Below are 26,100 nucleotides of genomic sequence, written 5' to 3'. Positions count from 1 at the left end.
GATCCTAGGCGCATTTTACTAATGCACTGTTAAAATAACAAGGAAATGCTGCACTATTGACTTTAGATGGCGCGATCAAGATAGCAACACGCACCTGAACTCACCTCCCTGTAAGACCAGCACGCCCATGGGCGCACAGATGGGCGCAGGTGCATTTGCTATTTAAACAACGTGGGCGCTGGGCGGGAAATTGACACTGGCGTTGGACTTTGCGCTGCGCCGGGTGCAAGATGGGGCCCTGAGACTTCATAGTCATACCACTACTTTCTCATTCATTAAGACCATGACATCAAGGGGAAGCACACATGCCCATTTACACCAGTGGTTCTCAAACTTTTTCACATCAAGGACCCCTAAACTGACACAAATTAGACCACAGAATCCCATCTGATAAGACTTTGTACCAGGGTCTAACTTTGAGAACCACTGGCTTACACAACATAATAAGTACATATTTTTCTATACTGAGTATAATACATACTTGAAAAAAAAAGAAATACAACACTGGAACACAAATCAGGACATGGCTTGTGGCTAATCTGTATTTTAATGTAGTGTCTTTTTCATTGGGCTTTACTTTCCCAGAAAAAAAAAACAACTCTTTGGCTCCACCCATTATAGGATCACCCCACCCTTGAGTTAATTCTGTCTGTGTGAGATAAATGTTTGCAGGAGCTACACTCTTTCACTCTGTTGATCCCTGGACTCCAGCCAGTGACCCTCCAGTCTGCAGTCCACTCCTCTAACCTTTGGACACTGTCCAAAAATAGCATAATATTTAACACTGAGGGCTAAACAACACTAAACCGAGTACTGATCTACTTGACTCTCCCTCACCTGCAATTGTATTTCTGTCCTGCTGGCTACACCATATCCAATAAGATGCCGTATAATTGGCTACCATCTATTTTCGTATGGTCCAAATCCAGGCCAATTTTATATAATTCACAGCCAAGTGAGTGATTCTTTATTCACAGCCTGGTGATAACATGGTAATAAGATTGGCTGGCGGTGGTGCTGTATCCAATAAGTTATAATAAGATTGGCTGTCACGATTATGTATTCATACTTAAATAAGTTCTGATATGATTTGGGATGCTGGTGGTTCTATATCCAATAAAATGTAATACGATTGGGTGCCAGCAGTTGCGGCTACAATATGGTCTAATGTGATTGGCTCGTATGGATTCTATATCCAATAAGGTAAAATATGACTAGTGACTTTGAGACACTTAGTTCGCTAAGTACATTTAAATGGACCAGATTCTGTTCCAGAGAGCTTGGCAGTGCTGCAACTCCAGACAAAAGGCGAGTAAGTGAGCTTTACAGCAGGTATTTCCCAGTCTACCTCTGCTTTGTGCCAGCAGCAGCAGTTTAGGAGGCTTAGCCCACGTCCATCTGCAAGCCCGCCAGAATGTTTTCTCTGCAAGACCAGCCAAGTTCTGCATCTCCTGTGTGCTCTGTTCTCTGTGTCGAAGCTTCCAGAGTGGATTTTGCATTTTTGTGTGAAGGTTTAAAACTACCGGGGGAACACGGTACTGGCTCAGCTGTGGGGGGGAGACTTAAAAGGAATTGTAAAACATTCCTTTTCGTGAACCATACTGGCAATAACTGGGTACTGTGATGAAGGTATTTTAATTATTGCCTCTTATTGTGTCTCCACAATGACTTACAGGAGAGTCTATGTGAACTATTTTATTGTAGCAGATAAGGAATCTCCAGACACACATTTGAGGCTGCAACAAATGAACATACACAGCGTCACCACACATGTAAGCATGCATACAATCCTTTTTGAAATCTTCCTTTGATTGTACTGCAATCAAATAAATAAAATGCAGACAATTTGTGCAGACAAAAAGAAAAAAAGGGCTTAACCATCTCACCCTGACAAACAAAACTCATTTGATAAAAAAGGAAAAAGCACCGGGCAGATGGCATTAAACTGCCCAGAATATGAATTCAGTCAATGCACTGTTTCAGTTCAAAGTGCACTATATTAGATCGTCCCTTGAGCATGCCACTATGATAGGAGCTTTGAATGTATGAGCTCTTTATCGTACAACCACTGACGCTACCACGGGAGATATACTTTAAGCACAGCACTTCCATATAACAATCAAGGGAACGGTTGTTATTCACATTGAAGCATACAGTCTCCTCAGTGCTGTAAACTGCGAGAGAAAGACACCAGGCATCGGATTCCTTAGTAAGCAGCATGCAAACGGGAGGACATGTGGGTGGATGAATAACACCAGCTGTCTCCGATTACAATCAGGATGCATCCCCTGCTAACAGCAACTAAACCACTCAGTTTAAACAATCAAAACACAGAGGTAACTTTAAGCAGCTGTCCAGATTTCCCATTCTGGGCTGTCTTTGCTAAATGTTTGCGATGGTTCAGCCTGTTGATAAGTGGGGAATAAACTGTGCAGAAAAGAAATGCTAACGGGTGTGTGAAGTAGCTTACCTCATGCTAATTACACATTATATTACCTATTATTTAATTAGAGCAGGAGATTTCACAGTGTGACACTGTAGACCTCCGCTCAGACTAAATTAAGACAATTGTCTCAATTTAAAATGGTTTGGGTTTTTTGTCTGTCCGCAGGTTTTTAACACAGGACAAATATCCATATGAGTAAATAGAGGAGAGTAATATAGGAATAGTAGGAATAGTAGTAGTATGAATATAAGAACCATGTCAATGGGAATTTTTGAGATTTACTTATGTAAGAAATATTGATAGAAAAACAATAACAATATTGCTATATACAGCATTTGAAAACCTGTTTAAAGCATGGCTTTACTTTTCAGTATAGAGCACTGTATAGTGAGATAGAAACATGAGAAGTTCTCATCTATATCTGAAATAAACAGCCGCTCGTTTCTGTTAAAAGGTTTATGTAATGTTACGTAGACACGTAACCTCTCTACTCACCAAGCATGATGAGGGTGGTTGTCCCTTGTTCGTTTCCAGAGGGGTAGGTGGCGTACTCGCAGGTATACCGGCCGGCGTCGGACATTTTGAGCTGAGAAATCCTGATGGACGGGTTCTCCAGACTGTTGTGGAGGAAGATGACTCGGTCCTTGAAGGACGGGTTGGGGAAACTCTGTCCGTAGATAGGGTGGTATACAGCGATGTTGTCTCTTTGACCATCTATGGGTTCCCATATCCAAGACACCTGGCAAGAACAGAGTTTGTGAAAAACAGTGGTTATTGTTTGCCCAATTGGGTTTTTAAAGTGCGTTTTCTCTATAAGGGATTCAAATGTGCAGATGTCTTTTAATTTATAGCCAGAAGATTCATGAACACAGAGGAGCTCTTTTAAGAATGGTCAACTAATGCAGGGGTTTTCACCGTGGGCTCCCCCACAGACAATTGCGGCCCTAAACAACCACAAAAGTTTTAAGAGAATGTAAATAGGAAGAATAATGTTGTTTTTAATTTTGGCAAACTGGAACTAATACAAATGTAAGGTATTTTATTGTGTTACCTCTCAGTTGAAGGTTAAGAGGACGTTACAGTAAACCACAGAGCTTTTATTGTGACGGGAAAAACGAAAAACAAAAATTGACTGCGATATCATTGAATAAAGTGAGACGTGCAGTGCCGTCTTGGTTCCAGCATTGGAAGCCTGTGTTTCTTTAATTTATAAACCTCAAACCTGAATCTAGTCAATAGTGTACCCATGGATGTGCAGACAACTATCACAGGAGTATTCTGATACTGAAGAAAACTTTAAAAAAAAAAAACAGACATTGATGTCTCTCAGACAAGTTATGGAGTGTCTTTTTTCTAGGATTTCTAAGCGGATTTATGGATGTTTATTTGCAGTGCACATCAGAGATATGATATCCTTAGAAGGAGTAAGTCAAACTGTATGTGTATCATGACTCTGTGTTCAGATTTGACTCCATTATAACTCTGAGAAGAGGAGTGGGATTCTTGCAAAATTTGCAAATGATCGGGTGCAAAGGTTTTTAATGTAACATAACTGCTTCCATGAGCTGTGTGTCCCATCACTGCTGCAGGTCCAACTGCTGCAAATGTCAATGTGAATGTACCGTTCACCTTTCCTGTAATAAGTAAACCCAAAGTGCTTTATGAAAACAAACAAAAACGACCATACAAATTCTCACACACACACACACACACACACACACAAATTAAACAATGCCTGAGAAAAAAAAAGAAAAGAAAGAAAACACCACCGGCATTATCCTGTCCCTTTCATGCATTCAGTACATAATGCAGGAGCACCATAATTTCTAACATTTCTCTGAACATGAATTGTAATATGCGCTGTTCTTTCTTCCTTGAAACCTGAAATTAGTTCACTTTTAGTAGCAAAAATGTCAAACTCAATTAAAGCTGTCAGAGTAAGGAGCCAAGAATCTATTGCAAGATGAAATTAAAGGTTTCTTAGACCTGCAAACCCTCTCTCAAGGATCCCGCAGGCTCATTTTTTTTATGGTTTCTAATATGTAAAAGATATTGATTTCTGTTATGGCTGTATGAGACTCTACCACTAGGGAGAATACTGTGATGTCCTACCAAATTGATTTCCCTTTCTCTTCCATTTTCAAAGTGACAGTGTTAAATGCAAACTACTGGCTCAAGTGGTAGACCAGGAAGGAGGGGGAATCAAATTCATCAATACACATTTAGCAAACATCTATTAAATTTGTGACATCTGGAGGAGAGAGACAGCAGAGAAGGTTGAATGTTGCGAAGAGGAAGACGGGTTGTAAACCACATGTACTTGTTAGCTGTAGATTGTAGAGAAAATATTATAGAGGGCAATTTAGTCCTCAATGCAATTTCGGTTTCTGTATGTGAACAAATTGTGTATTGATTCCATCCACAACTCAGAGGTAAAAACCAGGATCAAATGAAACTAGCAAACAGCTCATAGCGTTTGCTTTAGTACTTGATTAAAAAACGTTAAGGTGGTTAAGGTCAGATAATTTGTCATCCGGGGGTTGATAAAATAAATTGATTTCCAAACAGTCAGAAGTTAAAATGAGATGATCTGTGTGTAGAAATTGAGTCAACTCTGTCAATGATGATAGAAAAACATACTGCTCAGAAACGGGCAATTCTAGGATTTTTTAGGTGGGGTGGCACTGGGGGGACCAGTTATATGTTATATTTAGTCGTCATGGAAACAACATATTATCGCCATAATAATATTACTCATTAGCTTGCAAGCTAGCCACAAATGCATCAAACAACCTTTTGGGGTTTTCTTCAGAGGTGCAAAGGTTTGTGAAGCTGGAAGCTTCAACATGATGGCAGGACTTACTGCTTAGATCCAACCCAGCTGTTGTTGGTCAGTAAATGTGGACGAAGTATGACTTTCCTTCTCTCCATGTGTTAAATAGTACATGGAAGAAAGTTAGACAGCTTAGTGCAGTTAGCAGGGGGAGCATATCTATGCTCCCAGGGTCCTATGTTCCCCCAGCTTACTGATTTTATACTCTTTAATATGCCCTCAAATTTGCGGACAGCTTTCTTGACTTTAGACATTGACATCTCCACATCATCCATCTCCCTTCGCTGTTTTGCAATTTGAACTGCGAAGATAGCCTGTACCAATCACTTACAATGTTAGTTAATACAAAGAGACACACGTGCCCAAGGAACATACTAGGGATGATCCCATTAGCAGGCACACTTGAGGGACATCAACTAAAAAAGGCATTAATGGTGACCCTCTCTTCTAAATTTAGGAAAATTAGGAAATGAAGTTTTCTCCTGCTGATCATCTTACTTCCAGAAGGTCAGCATGTTTCAAACTAAGAGTTTGTCAGATCGTCAACAGCGTCATTGTCGGCTGCATCTGGCCAGCTGTGCGGAGGTGAGAAAGTATGTAGGGTGTGAACTTTTCTTTTAAGCCCTCTTTCTTCATTCTTTACACAAATAGTCTGTCAATTTTCCGTGTGTACAAACGAGTGGAACACAATGAATACCTTTCCCCCTGCTTCTGTGCTTGGGCTAAGCTGAACCAAACACTTCCCTGAGCATCTTCTGCTGAGTACAGTCACCAAGCCCACACATTGCTGCTCAGTAAATAACTCTTAAGTAACTCTCTATATGTAAATTAACTGCTTGTTAAGCCACAATAATCAAGCTTCCATTCAAATTTAACGCATAGAACACAGAATGAATAGAGCACACCGAATTTTCCAGAAAGTTGGTAAAGGGAAATGCGAATTAATGAGCATTTCTATCCCCAGCTGGTATGCAAATATTAGAAAGTTGGGCATTAAGATGAACAGTTAGTTGCAGTAATTCTCTCGTTTTTTTTAATATTCTGCTGTTTCTTTTAGTTCTATTCATGCAAGTGGTTGGAAACACATTTAATGTCTGTTATGTCTGCACTACTGTGTAGGACTTAGTTGGACCTAGTGTAGCCGTTTCCCCATGCTTCCAGTGTTCAAAATATTCCTATAGCAAAGCAAAACTTGTGCCATAAATAATAAAACGTCCTTGCTTTTGAGGGAGAGAGTTCCCGTTTTCACCTACACATAAACCAGTCGTCTCTTCCAATGAATGTACTTCATTAGACATAAACTACCTTGTCAGTTTCACTTTGACATTCTGAGCTTCAGTGCTTCCAAAGCTACTGGAAAACACTAATGTTATGCTCCATCTTCCTACCTGTGTGAGTTTGGTTCGGCCTCCTCCATCGATAAATTGACAGCGGAGATCAACAGACTCCGCGGGATTCGCCTCCACTTCCTCGTCGACTCGCACTTTCTGAGCCCCGATTCCTGGAGGCAGGCGAAAAAAGAGACGGAGAGGAAGATTATGCATCATCCTCAAAAACAATGTTGTTTGAATAATTGAACATGCTTGTTTGTACTGGAACTAAGAGAGGACCTTGAACAAACAGAGACTAAGAGGGAGACAGAAAGAGAGGTAGATAGACTATTAGTATTGCATTGCAATCTGGTGTTATTTAAAGGAAATTGCTGTGATTGTTGTTTTCCACCTGAATGTGTTAGAGAGGATTTAAAACAAGGTTGTAGAGAAGCGAGAGGGATAAACGGAACAGAAAGAACATGAGGGGGAATTAAGAAAGAAAATTAAGAGAAAACAGAGACAATTTCTTTCAAGAGACAGAAGCATTTGAATTATGGGCCTTTGATAGCAGGCCTCAGGCAGGAGTCTTAGCTAGGCCCTGCTCATTACAACAAAGCCCGTCTACCAGGAGGCATCGCTAGGGGGCGAGCCTTGAGGAACACCACAGCAGCTCGTGTAGTGCCTCAGTATGTGTTTGAAATTCAGTGGAAGGCACCTGTAACTCTTTGCCTGGGCATGAAAATCTGCGCGAGAGCAGGGTCAGTCAGACAGGCCAGCACACTCAAACTTTCATGAGATGATGAAAGGAGGAAGCTTAGAGAATAACACTGTAAATTGGACTACTGGAATGACTACATTCGTCTCTTATTTTGTGATCAACAGGGCCCCAAATAATTCGTCTTTTGAACCTATAATTTTCTGCTTTTTGCCTTTTTGTTAAATAAAAATTACTGAGGCTGTGATACCTTATTCTTTTCCCAAACATCAATCAGTGTTGAAACCGATCCTGTCTCTGCGTTCAAATACATTCAGGAGAGCCAGGCTTCTACTGAATCTCGGATGAATTTGACAAATAAAACAGAGAGCAGAACATGCATTCGAGGCTTTCAAATGAGACGCCGACTAGTTAAGCATGCGAGAGCAGCAGGAAACCCTGAGAGCAACACATTCTGCAAACAACAAGATTACAAAAGCATGCCAATAGATACTTCAAACTGGATCCAAGCCTATTCTTGTGTTTTAAAAAAAAAAGAAAGCCAGGGTTTTTCCTGCACAGAGACATTTTTGGCACCCCGCCACCAAAGAGGTTTTAGCCAGCCCCAAAGGAAAATCACCAGCACCAAAATGGTAAGAACTGAGACTAAAAATAGCATTTCTCACGGTTATTTATTTAAATATTAATATCATTTTTTTAACCAGTGTTGTTAAAGCTATAGTGCGTAGTTTCTGCCGCCCCCATGAGGAATTCTAATGACAACAAAACTGTCCCCACCCCTCCTCCACGCAGTTACTAGTAGCCAAGGAGGACACGGAGGATTAAAAAAAACATGATGGACTCTTCAGAAGAGGTCATTATCTTCACTCGAGTTTCTGCACTGGAAAGTCACCGGACGCCACAATCTTCTGAACATATCCATACTGAGAAATACAGAGAGAGCTGTGTGGAGCTGATAGTCTTAATTAGCTTTGTAGCAACTCATTTGGCAATGGCTTGAATGTAACGGACGTTCAATAATATCAAAAAGTTACGCACTAAAGCTTTAACTGGGGTTTTATTAACTCAAGCATAATATACATTTTTGTTTATTAAACTGTCAGAAATATGACAGGTAAATGCATCGATTTCTGTCAAATAAGGTTACACAGACTCATTGGTTTTACTGTATGCAGACCTATCATGCTTACTGCCGTGTGTAATCGCCCCCCCCCTCTAAGCCAGGAAAAACCCTGAAAGCACATCAGCGGCTAACGTGAATTGCCCCTGCCTCTAAGCAACAAATGACATGTGCTGTATTACATTTGTTGAAATTAATGAACTTTAATAAACTTGTAAGACGGAGAAAGAGAGAGAAAATGACTCAAAGAGAATGAGTAAGAAAAACAAAAAGAGAGAGAGAGAGAGAGAGAACTCGTAATCCCTCATCAATGCAATCTAGTCTAAATCCAGCAGCTTGATGTGTTTAGCAGCTTCCATATACAATCAAGTGACATTTCAAAGAGTCTTTGATTGTTCATGCCTTGGAATCTAGTCATTTCGCTACAATGAGCCTCATCAACAAACCTCTTGATGCTCACTTTAGTAACTCCAACATCTAATGATGCTTTGCTCCCCCCCGCCCCCTGCTCCTTTAACTGCTCTCTGCTTGGCACTCACGCAGAGATCCAGACCCCTGCCATGAACCCCCTGCTGACCTGGGATCAAATCCCACCAAGGTCTTTTCTCCTCCACCTCCCCTCTGCCCTCTCAGCCAGCATCTGCGCCTGTAAAGATACAATTCTTGCAGGGAGCCGTCCTCTCACTCTCTGCACAAGAAAAAGGGGCTAAGCACTCGCTAACCACTAGCTAGCCCCGGGTGGTTCCAGTGTCAAAGCCTCTTAGTGTGTGAGGGATTGATTAGGACAATATGTTACATGGCGCAGCACTGAGGTGAATGGGCTGGCTGGGGTTTAGCCTGCGAATAAGCTGTAAAACACAGTCACATTACAAATGATGTGAAGCGTGTGTGTGTGTGTGTGTGTGTGTGTGTGTGCGCGCTCTGCAGGGGGTGTTGAGTTGTTTTGGATTTACAGCATGCATGCACCCACGTGTCCTCCCATGTGTGCAGGAATGACTTTTGTGTGTAAAGGCATATGCTTAAAGGTGTGTGTGTGATTACTGTGTATGTGTGTGTGTGTGTGTGTGTGTGTGTGTGTGTGTGTGTGTGTGTGTGTGTGTGATAACTGTACATCTGAGTGTATATGTGCATACATCCAATAATGTTGTTGTAATGTGAGTGCATATGACACTGACTCAGTCATTGAACCAAAGTCTCTACCCTGAGGGAGACAATGGGCTGTCAAACAAGTTATCCATTCCCACTGGCGAGTTTTTCCACAGCCTGAATCAACAAGAACAGCCGCAACGAACCAAAACAGTTAATCTGTGTCTCCGTTATTTGCTTACCCTTCCGTAACATATTTCTTCTCCTTTCTTATTTATTCTCTCATGCACAAACACACAGATTAATTCCCCTAATTAAACACATCAACACACATCTCCCACTATTCACAAAGAAGCTGAAATGCAAACACACACACACACACACACACACACACACACACACACACACAACCACCAGACGGTCTCACAAAAGCCACGAAACACAAAAAGCTTTGGGTTATATATAGTGGTCAATTAGATCTCTTCTGTGATGCAGGGGGAAATAATGACAACAGAAAGAGAGAGCAAAAGGGGATGATGGAGAAAGAAAGAAGGAAATAGACTAAAAGAAAAACTAAAAAAGAGCTCAATACTGAAAAAGAAAAAGCCAGAAAGAATGTGAAGGGAGCCAGAGAATGGAGAGGAACATGAAGAAGCTATGGGGAAAGATACAGTACATGCAACACAGAAAGAAAGTCAGGAAAAAAAGTTTAAAAGAGTAAAGTGACTAAAGGGATGACTAAAGCAGAGAGAGACTGAAGGTGATGGAGCAGCAGGGGGAGACTGAAGGAAGAAATGAAGAGGGATGACTGTGAGTGAAGAAGAATGAAAAGGAGGCCACAGAGTAGAGATGTGAAATGCTGCCAAAAGGAGATACAAGGTGGAAAAAGTAAAACATTAAAAGAGTGAAAAGGAAGGGAGCAGAGAGCATGAGATCGCATCAGAAATGAATCATTTCCTCAGAAACTAGATCCAAAAAGCCCCATGGAGACGGAGCTGACTGGCTCAGAGAGACGAGATGAGTGAAAGGAAGAAAGTTTCCCTTCTTACTGTTCATGCAGGCCTATATGACCAAACAAGTTGACACCTGTGGGCATTTTTTTTGCTGTGTTTTTTAGGGTCAAGAATCTGAGCTGACACGTTGTTGCTATGTGCGTCACACTCACATAGTTTCAAACGTTATCATTTGGTCCATCTGATTTTGCATAGCAATAGAAAACCATATTCATGTCTGAAGAACATAATCTGGAATCTTTACTCGAGCTGAAGGGAGCTTGACTTTGGCCTACGACAGCTCAGCTTAGCTGCTAAAGTACTTTACTAACACCAACACTTTGCAGATATGCAGTATTCCTTTAAAGGTGCACTCCACCTATTTGACTCAAAGTTCAGTTTACGCTTCATGAGAAATATTACACATCCTGTGGAAAACTGTTAATGTCTTCTGTTGCACTGAAGGGGGCTTTCCAAAAAAATTGAAAAAAAAAACGAGAACTGATAACCCTGATGACATCATCAGGGTTATCTCGGTTTGGGCTTGAGACCTTTAATGTATAGCCCGAAGGTGTGGGGTTTGAAAGAAGTGTGCATTTTGGAGGCAGAAAGGGTCTAATAAAAGACGCCACTGAGTTGCATTGTGGGAAATGTAGGATCCAGCAAAGCTCGAACCACACTAGACGCTTAAAGTCAGGATATCGCTGCTTCTCCCTGATTTTGACCATTCTTATTTTTTTAATTTGTGAGTTCCCCAACTTATTGAAATGCAATACTAATTCACTGGAGTATCCCTGTATAGCCCATCGTTTAAAAAAATTTAAGCAGCTGATCGGTTAAAAATGTTTTATATTTTTTGTTTCCACACACCAATAACTTGTTATCTTTACTTCTGCAAGAGGAGGACACTGTTCACCAATGTTTTCAATAAACAAGGCAGCTTAGGAATGTTTTCTTGTATTGGACCTTTAAAAGAGATAAATAGGAGGAGGCTTTAAAAGAGCTGCTGAGTATGCATCAGATCACGCTGATACCCTTGAAGTAACTAAAAGAAAAACAGGAACCAAAACAAAAGTTCAATGATGGTACAATATTATATTTTTGTTCTGCCACTTGATCCACAGTCAAGTCCAGTTATGTATTCACCCCGACTTTATTGAAGCACACACTTTTCTCAAATTGTTACAGATAATTATTTGAGTCAAACTTTCTGCCCTGTGAAATCACACGTAATTGTTGACTCTGGCTGTGCTTTTTATTTGCTCGGAGCGTTTCACACATACACTTGTCCTACTATGAGAGAGATTGGTGTCAACGCACCACAACGGTCCTTATCTTTTCAGTCATTTTCATTGTGCTCACAACCACAACTATCCAACAATTTACAGCTTATTCTGTTGCACTCGATAGAAGTCGCTGTGGATTGGAGCGTCATCTGAACGTAGGAAAGTCAAAGAGGAGAGGCGGTTTAATGAATGGCTACACTCTCCTTCCCTCCCAATGCACCAGGGAGATGAATCACAGTTAATTGACATTTAGAAGCTTGTGGCATTTGCCTGTTTATGTGGAGCTTCCCTATGAAGACAGTCACGCAGCGTAAGTGTTCGGAATATGCTGATGGGGTGCACACTCATGCATATTAACATCCAAATGATGTTATTGTGTTATCCTCGGGTCAAATTTGACCCGCTTTCAAATTTGTTTAAATCAGAAATATGGGTTTCTTTCAACCAAATTGCCCCAAAATAACATGGATGCATGGATGTACGTTGTATGGTACCCATGCAACATTCTTCGCAGGTAAAAGTAATGATTGCTCTCATTGAATTTTAGTGTTTAATTCAATTACATTTTTTTTTTTTAAAAGAAAAATGGTATCCTGACTCAACTTTGACATATACCAGTCTGTGATCCACTCAACAGCCGCTGATCTGAAATATTCTGCTGTGCAAAGTGAAAAGACCGTAACTCAATTTTGGTCGAAAATTAGTTATTGTCATTTTCGGAACAGTAAAGATCTGCTTTATCATGTGGACAAATATCTTGAGTCAATTGTATTGTTTTTGGGAGAAAATTGTGTGTTGTCTTTGCTGTAACTTCAAAAGCCGTAGAGAAGCCAATGCAGAATACCATAACATTAGTTACGGTTCTTTGTTTCATGGCGCTTCAGAATGCTCAAATTGAGTTAAGGTACTCTGTAAATGTGATGCCCACACTGCGCCAGCGCTGCACACACACACACACACACACACACACACACACACACACACACACACACACAGCAGAGGACGACGCTGACACGGAGCACATGTACCTGACTGGGAAAGATACCGCTACGCTCATTACTGTAAGTAGGCTAAAATAAAAATAAAAAATAAATACATATTAATACCCACTCACCTGTCTACAGGCATACACAAGTAGGAAGCAATATATTTCAGTCTCCGTCTGGGCAGTCCACTCTTGTCCACCGCGCTGTTTACACAAACAGCTCTACTCTAATCTAAATAGCGAATTTTGACAAAAAAAGCTAAAGCAAAAGCTGTCGGTTTGTAGTCTAACTGTTTATCTTAGTTTGCCACAAATCTTGAAACTTAACTGCTGGCTAAACTAACCATCCTCTCTGCAGAGCATCTATGGATGTATGATAAGACCAAAACAAACCAACGTGGCTACTTAATATGCACGTGAATGACGGCATCTTTATGTTCACGTCTTCATTCTTGCAGTGAGTCTAAATTAGTGCCTCATATCCAAACAGAAGAACATGCTTTATATGCATTAAAACATCAAAACACTCTCATGCTTAATTCTGACGTCTGTCAGAGAGTGTGTGTGAATCAATCATGCGACTGCCTGTGTGGTACTAGTATGAAATACAGAAAAAAGTTATTGATAGGGCTATATCATTTTCATATGATGGTGATAAATGTGAAGCCATTTTTATCATAGTTAGTCCAACAGGATTAATATTGCTTACATTTTAAGTAAAAGTTATCATTGTTATCATAACACTGTGCTATAAAATAGAAGTTAAGGTCTTTTGCCTTGGTATGACCAATTGTCATTTTGTGAGCAATGCTAAGGCAGAATACAGTAGCTTCCTAAAAAGGGTCAAAGGTCAAATTTGAGTTCAACATTTTTTTGTCGATAGATTAATACAGGTATACACTACAAAATGTGAAAATGACACCTTAATTATACCTATATCTCAATTGTCAGGACATTAAGATAACTTTAAGGTCATTTTTCTCAGTTTCACACTGTGGAGAGTTAAGGTCTTTTACCTTTGTAGGGCAGAATAGGTCAAAATAATTCATAATGTCTGCTTTTGGTTTAACTAAAAAATGTAATTTGACCATGAATAAAAAAAATTTAAAAAAGCATTTAAAAAAAGGGACAAAACGTTTCTAAAAAGTGTCAAAAGCATCGACAAAAAGCGACAAAAATGTCGGGGGGGGGGGGAACTTGTATCATGTGGACGCACCAACAGTTTTGTTGTCATTACTTAGAATTCCTCATGGGGGCGGCACAAACTACGCACCATAGCTTTAACACATTTGTAAAGCTAAAGGTGTCGCTTGCAGAACAATTACAGTTACAGCAATGTATGATGACCCTAGTTTAATTTCTTTTCTTCCAATGTTCATCATCAATTATCAAATTATTTCAGACACCATAATTTTTGTGAACAAAGTAGATTCAATCCCAGATTCTAGGCAGAAATTAAAGCAATGCCTGAAAAAAAAAAAAGAAAAAAAAAAAAGAAGTGGAATGCAAATGTCAAATCTCATTGGTACACTTCTCTGAGTTCATCCAGGAGTGAAACAACATCTGTCTTGGCAGAATGTGCAGGAACACGGGGGTTAACAGTGTGATCACGCCATTTAATCTTTTCCTCCAGCTTTTGTCACTCAGATATCAAGGCAGGTTGAGTGAGACATGGCAGCTTTTGTTGAGAGACTGAGAGACAGATGTTGACAGAAGTGTTGAGCGATAAAGCATAAATTAAGCTTAAGGCCACTAATATAACTGTGCTAATAACATGGGGAGAGAAGAGGTTTAAAAGATCCATGCACTGAAATGGTAATCACAGTTACTTCACAGTCACTGTGTAGCTTGTGGCATTGTTGTAGCCTACTTGTATGAGATTAATCTCAATATTAGAACAAATTCCTTTTCTCATGAAGTGACAGTAGGAGGATGAAGGATGGATTGGAGGACAGATATCAGTAGGATTGGGCATTGAGAATAGGTATCAACTTGGAATAGTTTCAAAAATTACGATTCCATTGGAATCAATTCTTTATTGGAATCGATTCTTTATTGGAATCGATTCTTTATTGGAATCGTTTGGAAAATTTGGTTTTGAATCCTGTCATCAGTTCCAAATTTAACATGCGCAACTTTTGGTTTCCGTAGCGGCCAGGCGCTTGTTGTGTTGCAGCCATGAAGCACAGTAAGCGGCGTTCTAAAGTGTGGCTGAAAAAGCCCAGTAAAACTGTAAATCACCATTGAATTAAAATAAAATGTTACTCTCATCTGTGAAATAAGCCCGTGACCCGTTTCAACTCCACCCCTCAATGAATCAGAATCGATAAGAACCAGAATCGAAAGAAAGAATCGGAATCAGAATTGTTGAAATCTAAACGATGCCCCACCCTAGATATCAGTCCACTTGTGTGACACCAGAGATGACTATTAGAAAGCAACAGTCAACACGTTGTCTTTTCTGATTTGTTTCATCTTTTACATTTCGTGAGTAAAGCGTATAGTGCTGTAAAGATTATATGTGTGCTTCTAAGATTCCCTGTAGGCAGTCTTAACATAGTTTGGCCCTGGATTTCTTGTTGCTTAAGCTTAAACATGCAAACGACTATTCTTCAAGAGGTCAAAACCCCAGCAACACTTGTAGTATACAGAACAACTTTATTGTCAAACCAACGTTTTATATTTATACGTATTATATTTTAGTCACGTGGTCAGCAGAAACAAGCTGTGAAAACAACACTGACATTGTCTTATTTAAGTTGATATCATAGAAATAAAATGGATAGAAAGGCCATTTCCATTCAAATCAACGTAGCAGAATGGTCAAAGCAGCAGCCATTTTTACGTGTACCATTGCCATGGTATAGACTTAGATAATTAGCTGACTTCTGGCAAGTCGCGGAGCTGAGGTTTTGCAGTAACGGACAAACGAGCAGTGGAGTAGTAACGTTACGAGACAGAGAGCTCGACTATCGCCACGACTGACCGCTTTATTCGGCTCGTTCGCTGTGAACGATGTGATGAGGGGGTAACATTAAGGTGGCGTTAGCAAGCTTACGTTAGCTAACTAACACCTACTGGCTGGCTTGCTGTTCCGCCGTGCTTTTACGCTGCATCGGTTACAGAGAACAGCGGGTTGGGTCTAACGGTCCGCTGACCCACTGCTACTGGGTCTAACTGTCCCTCCTCACTCCCTGCCTCTCCGAGAACATCTCCCGATCGTCGCCGGCTCTCTTCCCAGCGAGCTGCGTCACAGTTTACGGCCCCACTTACATGTATTGTCACTATAAAAACTAACAACAATCGCCATTTTGTTGTGTACCAATCAAATGACCACGAGAAACAGTTCAATGGCCTTTCTATCCATTTTATTTCTATGGTTGATATGGCAAACTTGTAAGCAAAGAGTGGCCTATCTACACATCCAGGAGATATGGAGCAGGATACATCGCTTCAGGCCACTTGATGAATATAAGTCCAATATTCACTCTCCTTGTAGTTCTGTGTTTTGTCTCTATCAATTCCTAGCGAAGATATTTGTCTCTTTAACTGGTAAATGTTTGACAATGTTCACCAGCTAGATGCTAACTGTGTCTGACTGACTGCGTAAACTTGGTTTTTAGATCTTTTTTTGCTGAATTAAAACCCTGTCTGCTGTGGCGGGACTGATGAGAGCAATGCAAATGAACCAAAACAGTAGAGTTGCAGGCTGTTAAACCAAAAACATAAATAGAAAGCTGAGGGAAAATAAAAAAAAAGTCTCTGTAGGTTGCACTTTCTTAAAGAAAATCGGTTTAGCCATTCATTACGTCATTATTCTTCACGTTTAATACTTGGAGTCATGAGCGAATCATATAGATCACTGTTGATTTTGATGCATTTCACACACAGCACGGCTGTTAAACAGGTCAACACCTATTAAAATCTGATGCTCGTGACATTCTCACACAGGGAAAAAAACAGCTGTAATTCTGTAATGTGACGTGGAAGAGAAGGGAAGAGGCAGGGGAGAGGCGGAGTTGAGTGACAGTCTCATCTAGCACACACTAGGGAGCTGAATTACCGGTAATTGACAGCTTATAATCGTGGCATTTTGCGTTGGCTTTTCAGTAACAGGACACTGATCAACAATGTGGTGGAATGAGAGGAGATTAGTTGTCATGAAGGCGGCTTTGGTTACACACACACACACACACACACACACGCACACACACACACACACACACACGCACACACACGCACAGAGTTACCGTTAGCTGGCATGTGTGTTTGGCAAGAAATTTAAGCTAATAATATCGTAGTTGAAGGATAGTATCAATGATTCCTTAGTTGTGACTGCTTTTGAATGATGAGCGAATAAATGTGGTTTTATTCAACAAATGTAATCTAAAGAAAGAGTAATAAGCTGGGATTTAAGAGTGTGATTTTGTGTCTGTGTGTGTGTGTGTGTGTGTGTTAGCACAAAGACGCTTATACAGCTGAAATTTCAAAATGAGATATCCATTGAAGGACACAATTGCAGAATCATTCTTTCTAAAACACTATTATTCTCGATATCGTCACAAATTGGATCTCAATCCATTAACGGCCACATTTTTTGGCACGAAATGTATATGCTAATAATATCGTGACTGAAGGATAGTATAGATGATTCCTTAGTTGTGGCTGCTTTTGAATAATGAGATTTTGAATGATGAGTGAATACATTTGGTTTTATTCAACAAATGTAACCTAAAGAAAGAGTAATAAGCTGTGATTTAAGAGTGTGATTTGTGGTTTGTGGAAGTTTGTGGATTTGTTAGAACAAAGATGCTTATAGAGCTGAAATTCCAAAAGGAGATGTCCATTAAAAAATTAATAATTGGTGGTTAATGGAAAGCACAAAATTGCAGAATCATTCTCTCCAAAACACTGTATTATTCTCCTTATCGTCACAAATTGGATCTCAATTTTGGCACAGAATTTAAGCTAAGCTTGTAGTTGAAGTATAGTAGATGTTTCCTTAGTTGTGACTTTTGAATAATGACATTTTGAATGATGAGTAAATCAGTGTGGTTTTGTTCAACAAATGTAACCTAAATAAAGAGTAATAAGCTGTGATTTAAGACCCGAGCTTGCGATGATGTTTGCTCTGTTCTGTACTGAAACGTTCCCATTTCCAAATTAGAAATGGCTTATCCTGTTATAAAATGATTGTCAGCATTAAATAAAAGCAAATAATCTCAAATCATCACAGATATTAGATAGTTTAGGTGCTCTCTTTTGAAAACTTTAGAGACCGGAACAACCATATGTATGAAATATTGGGCTAAATAAGACCTAAATAAAATCAGTGCGATACATGGTAGAAAAGGATAACCTACCAAAATACAATGTGGATTTTGTTGGGAGGATTTAATGCAGAAAAAAAACAAAATGTTTTCACATCACTACAGGAACGTTTGTCTTCCTGCAGATCAGTGACCATGAATTAACTGTAATTGGTCTTTGCCTGATTAGATAATACTCTTAAAGCACGTGATGAAAGTGCATGGTCTTGTTTGAATGGGAAAATGGAAATTTGTCACAGTTGGAAGCATCCTCAACAATTGCTGCGAGTGTGTAACTGTAGCTTTGTTGATAAATGATCTGTGCAATTAGCTCCCTGATGTGATTTCAAACTGCCTTCTCTCCAATACCCCGGCCTTAAACGAGTGGAAAGAGATTTTAGAAATGTTCATACGTCCCAAAAGAATAAGGGACATTTTGACTTTCCTTACATGGTTAGATACTTACTTAACTAACTAACCCTATCCTTACTTATTTATCCACTGCTGCTACTTATATTCACACTGTACTTATTTATGTTCGTACTGTATTTATGTTGACACTGCACTATAATAGAATTTGTACAATCCATTTGAAACAATCTTTTTAACCAAATCTTACGTTCTACTTAACGTTTTTATTTATTTATTACTGTAGCTATTCTCAGAAAGGCTTGCTGAAAAGCAAATCACTCCGCCCAAGTAGCAGAAGTAGCAGCGCTTCGCCTTTATTACTTTTGTTAATTTATACACTTGACTTTTCTTAATCTTATTTTACCTTGAATTTGACTTTGAGCAACTGCAACTAAATAATTTCCCTGAGGGGATCAATAAAGTATTCTGATTTGTAAAAATACAAAATTTGAGTATGACCTCTTCAGATTAGCTTTCCACATACAATAGTCTTACATTTCTCACCTGATAGTTACTGATTTTATTTTTAATTGCTTTTAATATGCGTGTGTTGGTTTTATTGCTTATCTGTTTTTAATGTGCTATATGTGCTGTTTTTACTGTAAAGTGTCTTTGAGTACCATGTAAAGCGCTATACAAATAAAATGTATTATTATTATTATTATTATTAAAATCATGCTTATGCCTAGTCTCGCTTTGCCAGACCTTCCTCCACAGCGCGGTGGAGGAAGGTCTGTCTAGTCCACAAAGCATTCCGGGATGGGAGAAAAACGTGCTCTGGTTTATTAGCATGTCTTTAAAACCAATCATAATCATCTTGGGCGGCGCTAAGCACCGAGCAGAGCCATGGAGCCACTTCAAAATAGCCTCGGTAGGAACTTGTTTTGATGGAACGTGTACGTTCAACAGTTGTTTTAGTCGTGCAACAGAAAACTCAGATTGGACAGATAGTCTAGCTAGCTGTCTGGATTTACCCTGCAGAGATCTGAGGAGCAGTTAACCATAGCCCTCAGAAATCCACCGGAGTTTAAAATTACAACACAAAGAAAGCAGAAAGTAACGGACATCCGGCCGAAATTAGGGACATACGGCGGAATTTCCGGAGGCAACGGAGCAATCCTGGAAGTGGAAGGTTGTGGATATAGACTAGCTTATGCCTAATGTCATCTCTACAATTAACAATGCTGTGTTTCCAGAAACAATTCCAATGAACATTTTGAGATATCACATTAGAAAAGCTGTATGAACATTTGCTAAAACTTAATCAATTGGGCAAGTTCACGATCGCTTGAGGTGGTTTTTTGCCTTTGTCGCAAGTAATCACACAAACACGTAAATAAATTGGATGTGAGTTAGTGAAAGAAAGGCAGTTTTACAGTATGAATAACATTTTCAGATAGGTATGGGGTGTAATAGGTGAGCTACAAAAGCAAAAGAAAGGTAAATTTTGCAATAACATTCATCGGCAGCTGACAGCTCAGATAATTGGCACGTTTACACGGTGGGTGGCTTTTCAGTGTTTCTCAGTTGTCGACTAACAACCCATTAACTCCAGTTATGTTGATATCATGAGTTGTTTTTTTACTGGAATGGAATTGGGCTGCAGAATCCTCTGTGGGTTGAGTAACTGATATGACCTGTGGGCTTATGAAACCTTTTTAAAATCCCTCTGCATTATTTCTAAAATGAACAGTGGACTATCTCACAAAAAGACTGCTGTCGGCATTTTGCAGATTCATTCGCTTACCTGCATTGTTAGGGCATTAATACAATTGCAGGGCAAGAAGATTGTGCGTTGGAGAGACATACAATTACTTACAGAGAGCTGTAATTGGTATTTGACACCAAATTACTTTTAATGTACTGTATAGTAGTGATCTTACACTGTAAATCAAGTGTTTATTGTCCTTCTGATGATAGATGAAGCAGGGATTTTCCCATTCATACTGGCACCTTTCCACCATCAAGAGGCTGACAAGGTTTATGACACTCCACACAAAAACCATTGTTATGATAATGATTAGGTGGTAGATATGCAATTTAGTCACACTGTAGAAAGTGTAGGGCACGTCAGGGTTGATAGCTTTCAACTTCAGGTATGTCATCCATTTGTCTCTGATAAAAATGATCACCTGAAAGCTAAAACAGACTGCTGGCAATCTAGGTGTCAGATCTTTTGTTCCTGTTATTTACATGAGAACAATGCTTAGCGGTGGCGTAAAAATGGGTTTCCATATGTCCCATTATATATGCTACATTACTTATTACTGCGTTACAGTAAGGCACATCTTTTTGACCAGCATGTCTTTACATAAATGCACATATTCTCTATAGATTATACTGTGAACGTTTGCACATTCTTGCAAAAAACTGTTTTATAATATATATATATATATATATATATATATATATATATATATATTTTTCAGTTGTCAGTTCTATTTTACAGTACTTATATTTCTTGACTGTTTTATATTGACTTTTATTTTGTATTTTCTCTTACTATGTCTATTGTGTTTATGCACCAAACCACCAAGGCAAAATGCTTGTATGTGAAAACCTACTTGGCAATAAACCTGATTCTGATACTTAGTCTATATCCACGAGGTTCCACTTCCAGGATTGCTCCGGTGCCGCTGGAAATTCCGCCGGATGTCACTCTTTTCGGCCAGATGTCCGTTACCTTCCTCTTTCTTTGTGTTTGTGTGGAAATAAAAAGACAGTATAGAGGCTAGAGGAGTGAGCTTCTGACTGAAAGGGGCCTTTCTCACAGAGCAGGATTACAAAGGTAACTGAATATCTTTGAGGAGTAAAACCTGGAACACCTGTCAAAGCTGGAACATGGTCTGAAGTAAAAAAAAAAACTAAAAAAAAACATAGTATCCAGAAACCGGAAAATGCACAGGAGATCCCTTGTACAAATACTGCAGGGGTGCCCTTGAGCAAGGTATACAACCCTTAAAGCTATGGCTTATACTGTGGCTGTTGTTCCCAGGTGTTGAACATATGGGACTGTATGAATAATACAATGCCATTCAATGGGCCCTATTTTAACAATCTAAGCGCACGGTGTGAAGCGCCTGGCGCAGATGCGTTTAGGGCGTGTACAAATCCACTTTTGCTAGTTTAACAGCAGAAAAAAGGGTCAGTGCGCCAGGCGTATGGTTCAAAAGGGTTGTACTTAGTGTCTTAATTAATCATAGGTGTGTTTTGGGCGTAACATGCAATAAATCAATCAGAGTGTCATTCCCTTTAAAAGCCAGGCGCGTTTGTACCTTGGCGCATTGCTATTATGATGGTGGATTTGCTAAGCAGGAAGGAGAAGAGGAGAGGAAGAAGAGGAGAAGAACTGATCTGCTCGTGCGTGAAGTGGAAGCCCGCGAGCAGATCAGATCATACAAGCCACCCAGTACTTTATGAACAGGACGGGAGGAAAACAGCATATTCAAGAGAAAACAAATGCACAGAAGGTTCACTTTAAGAAGATCAACTGTGCTCCTTTTCAGGAGAGGACAAAAGGTTGAAGAGGCAGACGCTGTCCATATGCCGAGCTGCATTAAATGACACATCTCTGTCATATCTTTACAAAACAAAGGATCCACAGCACCCATGTCAATGGCTTTTGTTCTATGCCTCTTTTCATGTGCATGCATTTCTTTTCATGCCCCTGCCTTGTTGATCAAGGATGCACGGCTCTTCTCTGAGTTTCATTGAAGAGTTTTCCTTCACTATCTGATGTGCTTCTACTGCTCAATACACTCGCATTCTGCTGCACTGATCAAAGGCCAGCAAGGAATTCATCAAAAGGAATTATTCACTAAAAAGGATAAGAGGATCAAGATATACGAGATGTATCTTAACTAATTAGATGGATATCCAATATTTGTAGAAAGGACAAGCAAAGGCAAACGGGGCACAACGAGCGTGAAATTGGGAGAGACTATTTAAAAAAAAAAGTCTTTACATAACATGTTATTTTATTTAATTTCTCAGTTTGTTGAATCAGGGAATGCACATCAGTGATACTATGGGACAGAAATATATAGATTACATGGTTTTATGTAATATCTATAGACTGGTCCAAAAACAATACAAAAAAAAAACTACAATCTTTGCTCTCTAACTTCCACTTCAGTTCCCACAGACCATCACATGTCCACTCCTTGTGCAATGTAGGAAACTGAACGCAAATTGGTTGATTGAGATGATTTGACAGCAACAATAACAAGTGTCCTCTTAAGGTTGAAGCAGACTGACATTGAAAACCAAAACGACGTGGACGATTATCCAATAACATACAGTCAATTCGGTTGATTCCCAGTTATCATGGAAATCTAAAAGTGTGCCTAGAAAAGCATCCTTAGAGACAACTTGCTTCACTACATGTTATCAATCATACTTCTGTTGACTATAGCACAGTTCAGAGGTGACCTTACACACTCAATATCACTTTGCAAAGTCATCATACGATGCAACTTTGCTTTCTAAATAGACCTATGAAATGTTTATCCACTATTTGTTTTTGCAACTAAAAAAAACTTTTCAGCATTTTAGTAGGGTAGTAGTGTTTTCAACTAACTGATGATAGTATTACTAGAGTTTAATATGTTATTTATCAGAGTTTCTGCAGGTTTCACCAAGTCAAATGTAAGACTTTTTAAGACCTTTTTAAGACCATTATGAATGAAATGTAAGACCTATATCACAACATCAACCAAGTAGGGGTGGGGGGAAAAAATTGATGCAGCATAGTATCGCGATATTTTCCGTGGTAATACTGTATTGATACACAGACGCCAAGTATCAATCTATTATTATATATGTGTTGGTCAGTTTGTCTGCTTGACAATCCCATTATGCAGCAATTAAATTGAAGTGAGATGAACAAACAGAGAAATGTATCTTTTTAGATAAAACAGATGTTGACACAGTTTCCTTTTGGCGTTGGAAAAGATAATGAATTGCAATATAGCGCAGAATATTGCAATATGTTAAAAATCGCAACAACATCGTATCGTGACATAAGTATCGTGATGATATTGTATCGTGAGGCCTCTGGTGATTCCCACCCCTACAACTAAGCTTTCAATTCAGTTTATTCAAGCCAAGTATCGCTAAACTTCCCCATAGCTGAAGAATAGAATCTGTTTTATGTCTGTGGTACAATCTGAAAGAGACGCGCACCAATAACACGAAAGCTGATTGGCTGCAACATAAGTTGCATGTTGATCTCATTTGTAGTCGTAATACAGTGAATTATATTTGGACTAGTGAAATAACTACAAAACCACAGAATTAAAAAAAAAGAGAGCATTAGAGGTAGCGTTGCATGGAAAGCGCAGGTAAATTAAGACCTGTTTGAAATTATTTAAGACCCTGAACACAATACTTTAGCTAATTTAAGACTTTTTAAGGCCTTAAATGTTTGATTTTGAAATTGTACACTTTTTAATACCCCATGGAATTATCCGTCAGTATAATTATCAATAAATCAATTGTTACATTTATAAAAGATGTGACAATGCCAATCACAAGTTCCCAGATAGTCAGATTGCTTGTGCTGCCTGACCGTGAACACCGTGATTCTGTGCGACTACAGGTACTAGCACGCAGCCCTGCTCGTTTTTTTTTTGGTCGGGCCTTTCTCCGGCCTCCAGCCCAGCTCTGGCTGTGATGCTGCTGCCAGAGTATGTACAGTGTCAGTCTCTCTGCTATTATGTCCACCCACACGACAATTAGGCTTGTTTAGCTGCAATGTTATAAGCCCATTAGCGATTACTTACATGCAAGGGCCTCCTCTCCTGCTGTATTATCTGCCTTTTAACTCTCACCTTGCACTCTTAAAGGGTTTATTACACAAAGGAAGCTGGCTCATTGGTGTAGCGTGTCTCTGTGTATGGGGATGGCACCTGCCACTCTCATGCTGATATTCTCTCTATACAAGAGATGTTACAAAACCTCTATTTCCAAGTCAGAAACAGTTAAATGCTACATCAATGATGAGTACTTCATAGGATATATTTAGATATATTATATCGCCATATCATAAGGTTCCACTCGACAATTTTGTCTGTGCATAATCCACCAACTGATGCATATTTCAAAACACATTCGGACCTAAAGCAGGTACGTTTTGAAATGGATTACTCTCAGCCTTTTAAGACTGAAAACAGGTGTGACTGCCAACTGAAGCCATAATATGCAAAGCTGTTAACAGCAGAGGACATCTTAATTATCGATTATAGGATGAAGCCAAAAAGCTGGATACATTTAACGTTCTACAAGCAAATCAAATGTATCACAAAGTCTGATAAATTTTTTTCCAGGTTTGACAAACTTGTTTTTTCTAAAACTGAACTTCTAAAAATGATTCATCGCTCATGTGTTGGCTGAGACTGTGTATCACTGAGATAGACGGGTGGATTCCAATAATGGGGGTGGATTTGGCTCATTTGATTTCATAGCGATGCAGGTCCATTTTAACAAGCACTCTTCAGTAAAACACTAAGACGAGAGTAATGTGGCCAGCCAAGCACTGAGCCCTAATTACTGATATTTTATGCCAGAACAAGAAGCAAATGACTGGATTACAAAGCTGAACACACATTAATAAGGGAGGATCAGAAGATGAACACCAACGTTACTGCTTCTGCTTGCGACGACGACACAGAGCTAGGGATGGGAGGGCAACTGGGGCTCCATGTGTACAAAAAAAACTAGCAAAACAATATTGCACATATTTCATAGGGGTTCCAACATTGGGCTTAAAGATCATTTAAGACCCATGAAGTGTTCCCAGGGAATCCCCAACACAAGGAGTGACACTTTATTTTTATTACTATTTAAGTAGTCTATATACACAACGTTCCACTTCTGGATTGCTCCGGTGCAGCCGGAAATTCTGCCGGATGTCACTGTTTTCGGCCGGATATCCTTTTTCCGTTTTTCCGTTTTTTCCGTTACCTTCTGCTTTCTTTGTGTTGGCATTTTAAACTCTGGTGGATTTCTGAGGACTATGGTTAACTGCTCCTCAGATCTCTGCAGGGTAAATCCAGACAGCTAGCTAGACTATCTGTCCAATCTGAGTTTTCTGTTGCAGGACTAATACAACTTTTGAATGTACACTTTCCACCAAAACAAGTTCCTTCCCGAGGCTATTTTGCAGTATTACCGTTGCTCCGTCCGGCACCTAGCACCGCCCAAGACGATTGTGATTGGTTTAAAGAACTGCCAATAAACCAGAGCACGTTTTTCTCCCATCCCGGAATGCTGTTTGGACTAGCCAGACCCTCCTCTGCACGCTGTGGATTAAGGTCTTGCAATGCGAGACAACATTTTAAGTAATGTCCCTTATTGGTCTCCGGAATTCAACTGGGCAACCATCTTTGGTGTGTGTAGGTTTAAGAACCATAGTTTGACTGGTCAAGAACTTGAACTTATATGATTTCAAATTGTTTCCATTACAGCTACAGATTATCATATTATTTCATCCACAAAATGGATATTGCTACCTCTAGGCCCGTTAATTAATAATAATTAATAAAAGTGCTAAAAGGAAACAAGCATCAAAAGATCATCACTCACAGGCAGGAATCCTGTTGAGT

General features: G+C 39.6%; 1 protein-coding gene across 2 annotated transcripts in view; it reads right to left on the bottom strand.

Annotated features, from left to right (window-relative positions):
• pvrl2l (PVR cell adhesion molecule related 2 like) overlaps positions 1-26,100 on the bottom strand; it is a 304,740-nt gene that overhangs the window by 164,666 nt on the left and 113,974 nt on the right. For both annotated transcript variants that reach the window (XM_078267050.1, XM_078267049.1), the window contains exons 2-3: positions 6,668-6,780; positions 2,942-3,185 (exon numbers count right to left, since the gene is read on the bottom strand). In XM_078267050.1, coding sequence (XP_078123176.1) covers positions 2,942-3,185; positions 6,668-6,780 — 357 coding nt within the window. The remainder of the gene's footprint in view (positions 1-2,941; positions 3,186-6,667; positions 6,781-26,100) is intronic.

This window comes from Sander vitreus, chromosome 14 (assembly GCF_031162955.1).
Source record: "Sander vitreus isolate 19-12246 chromosome 14, sanVit1, whole genome shotgun sequence".
NCBI classification, from domain to species: domain Eukaryota; kingdom Metazoa; phylum Chordata; class Actinopteri; order Perciformes; family Percidae; genus Sander; species Sander vitreus.
This window is presented reverse-complemented; position numbering and strand designations above follow the sequence as displayed.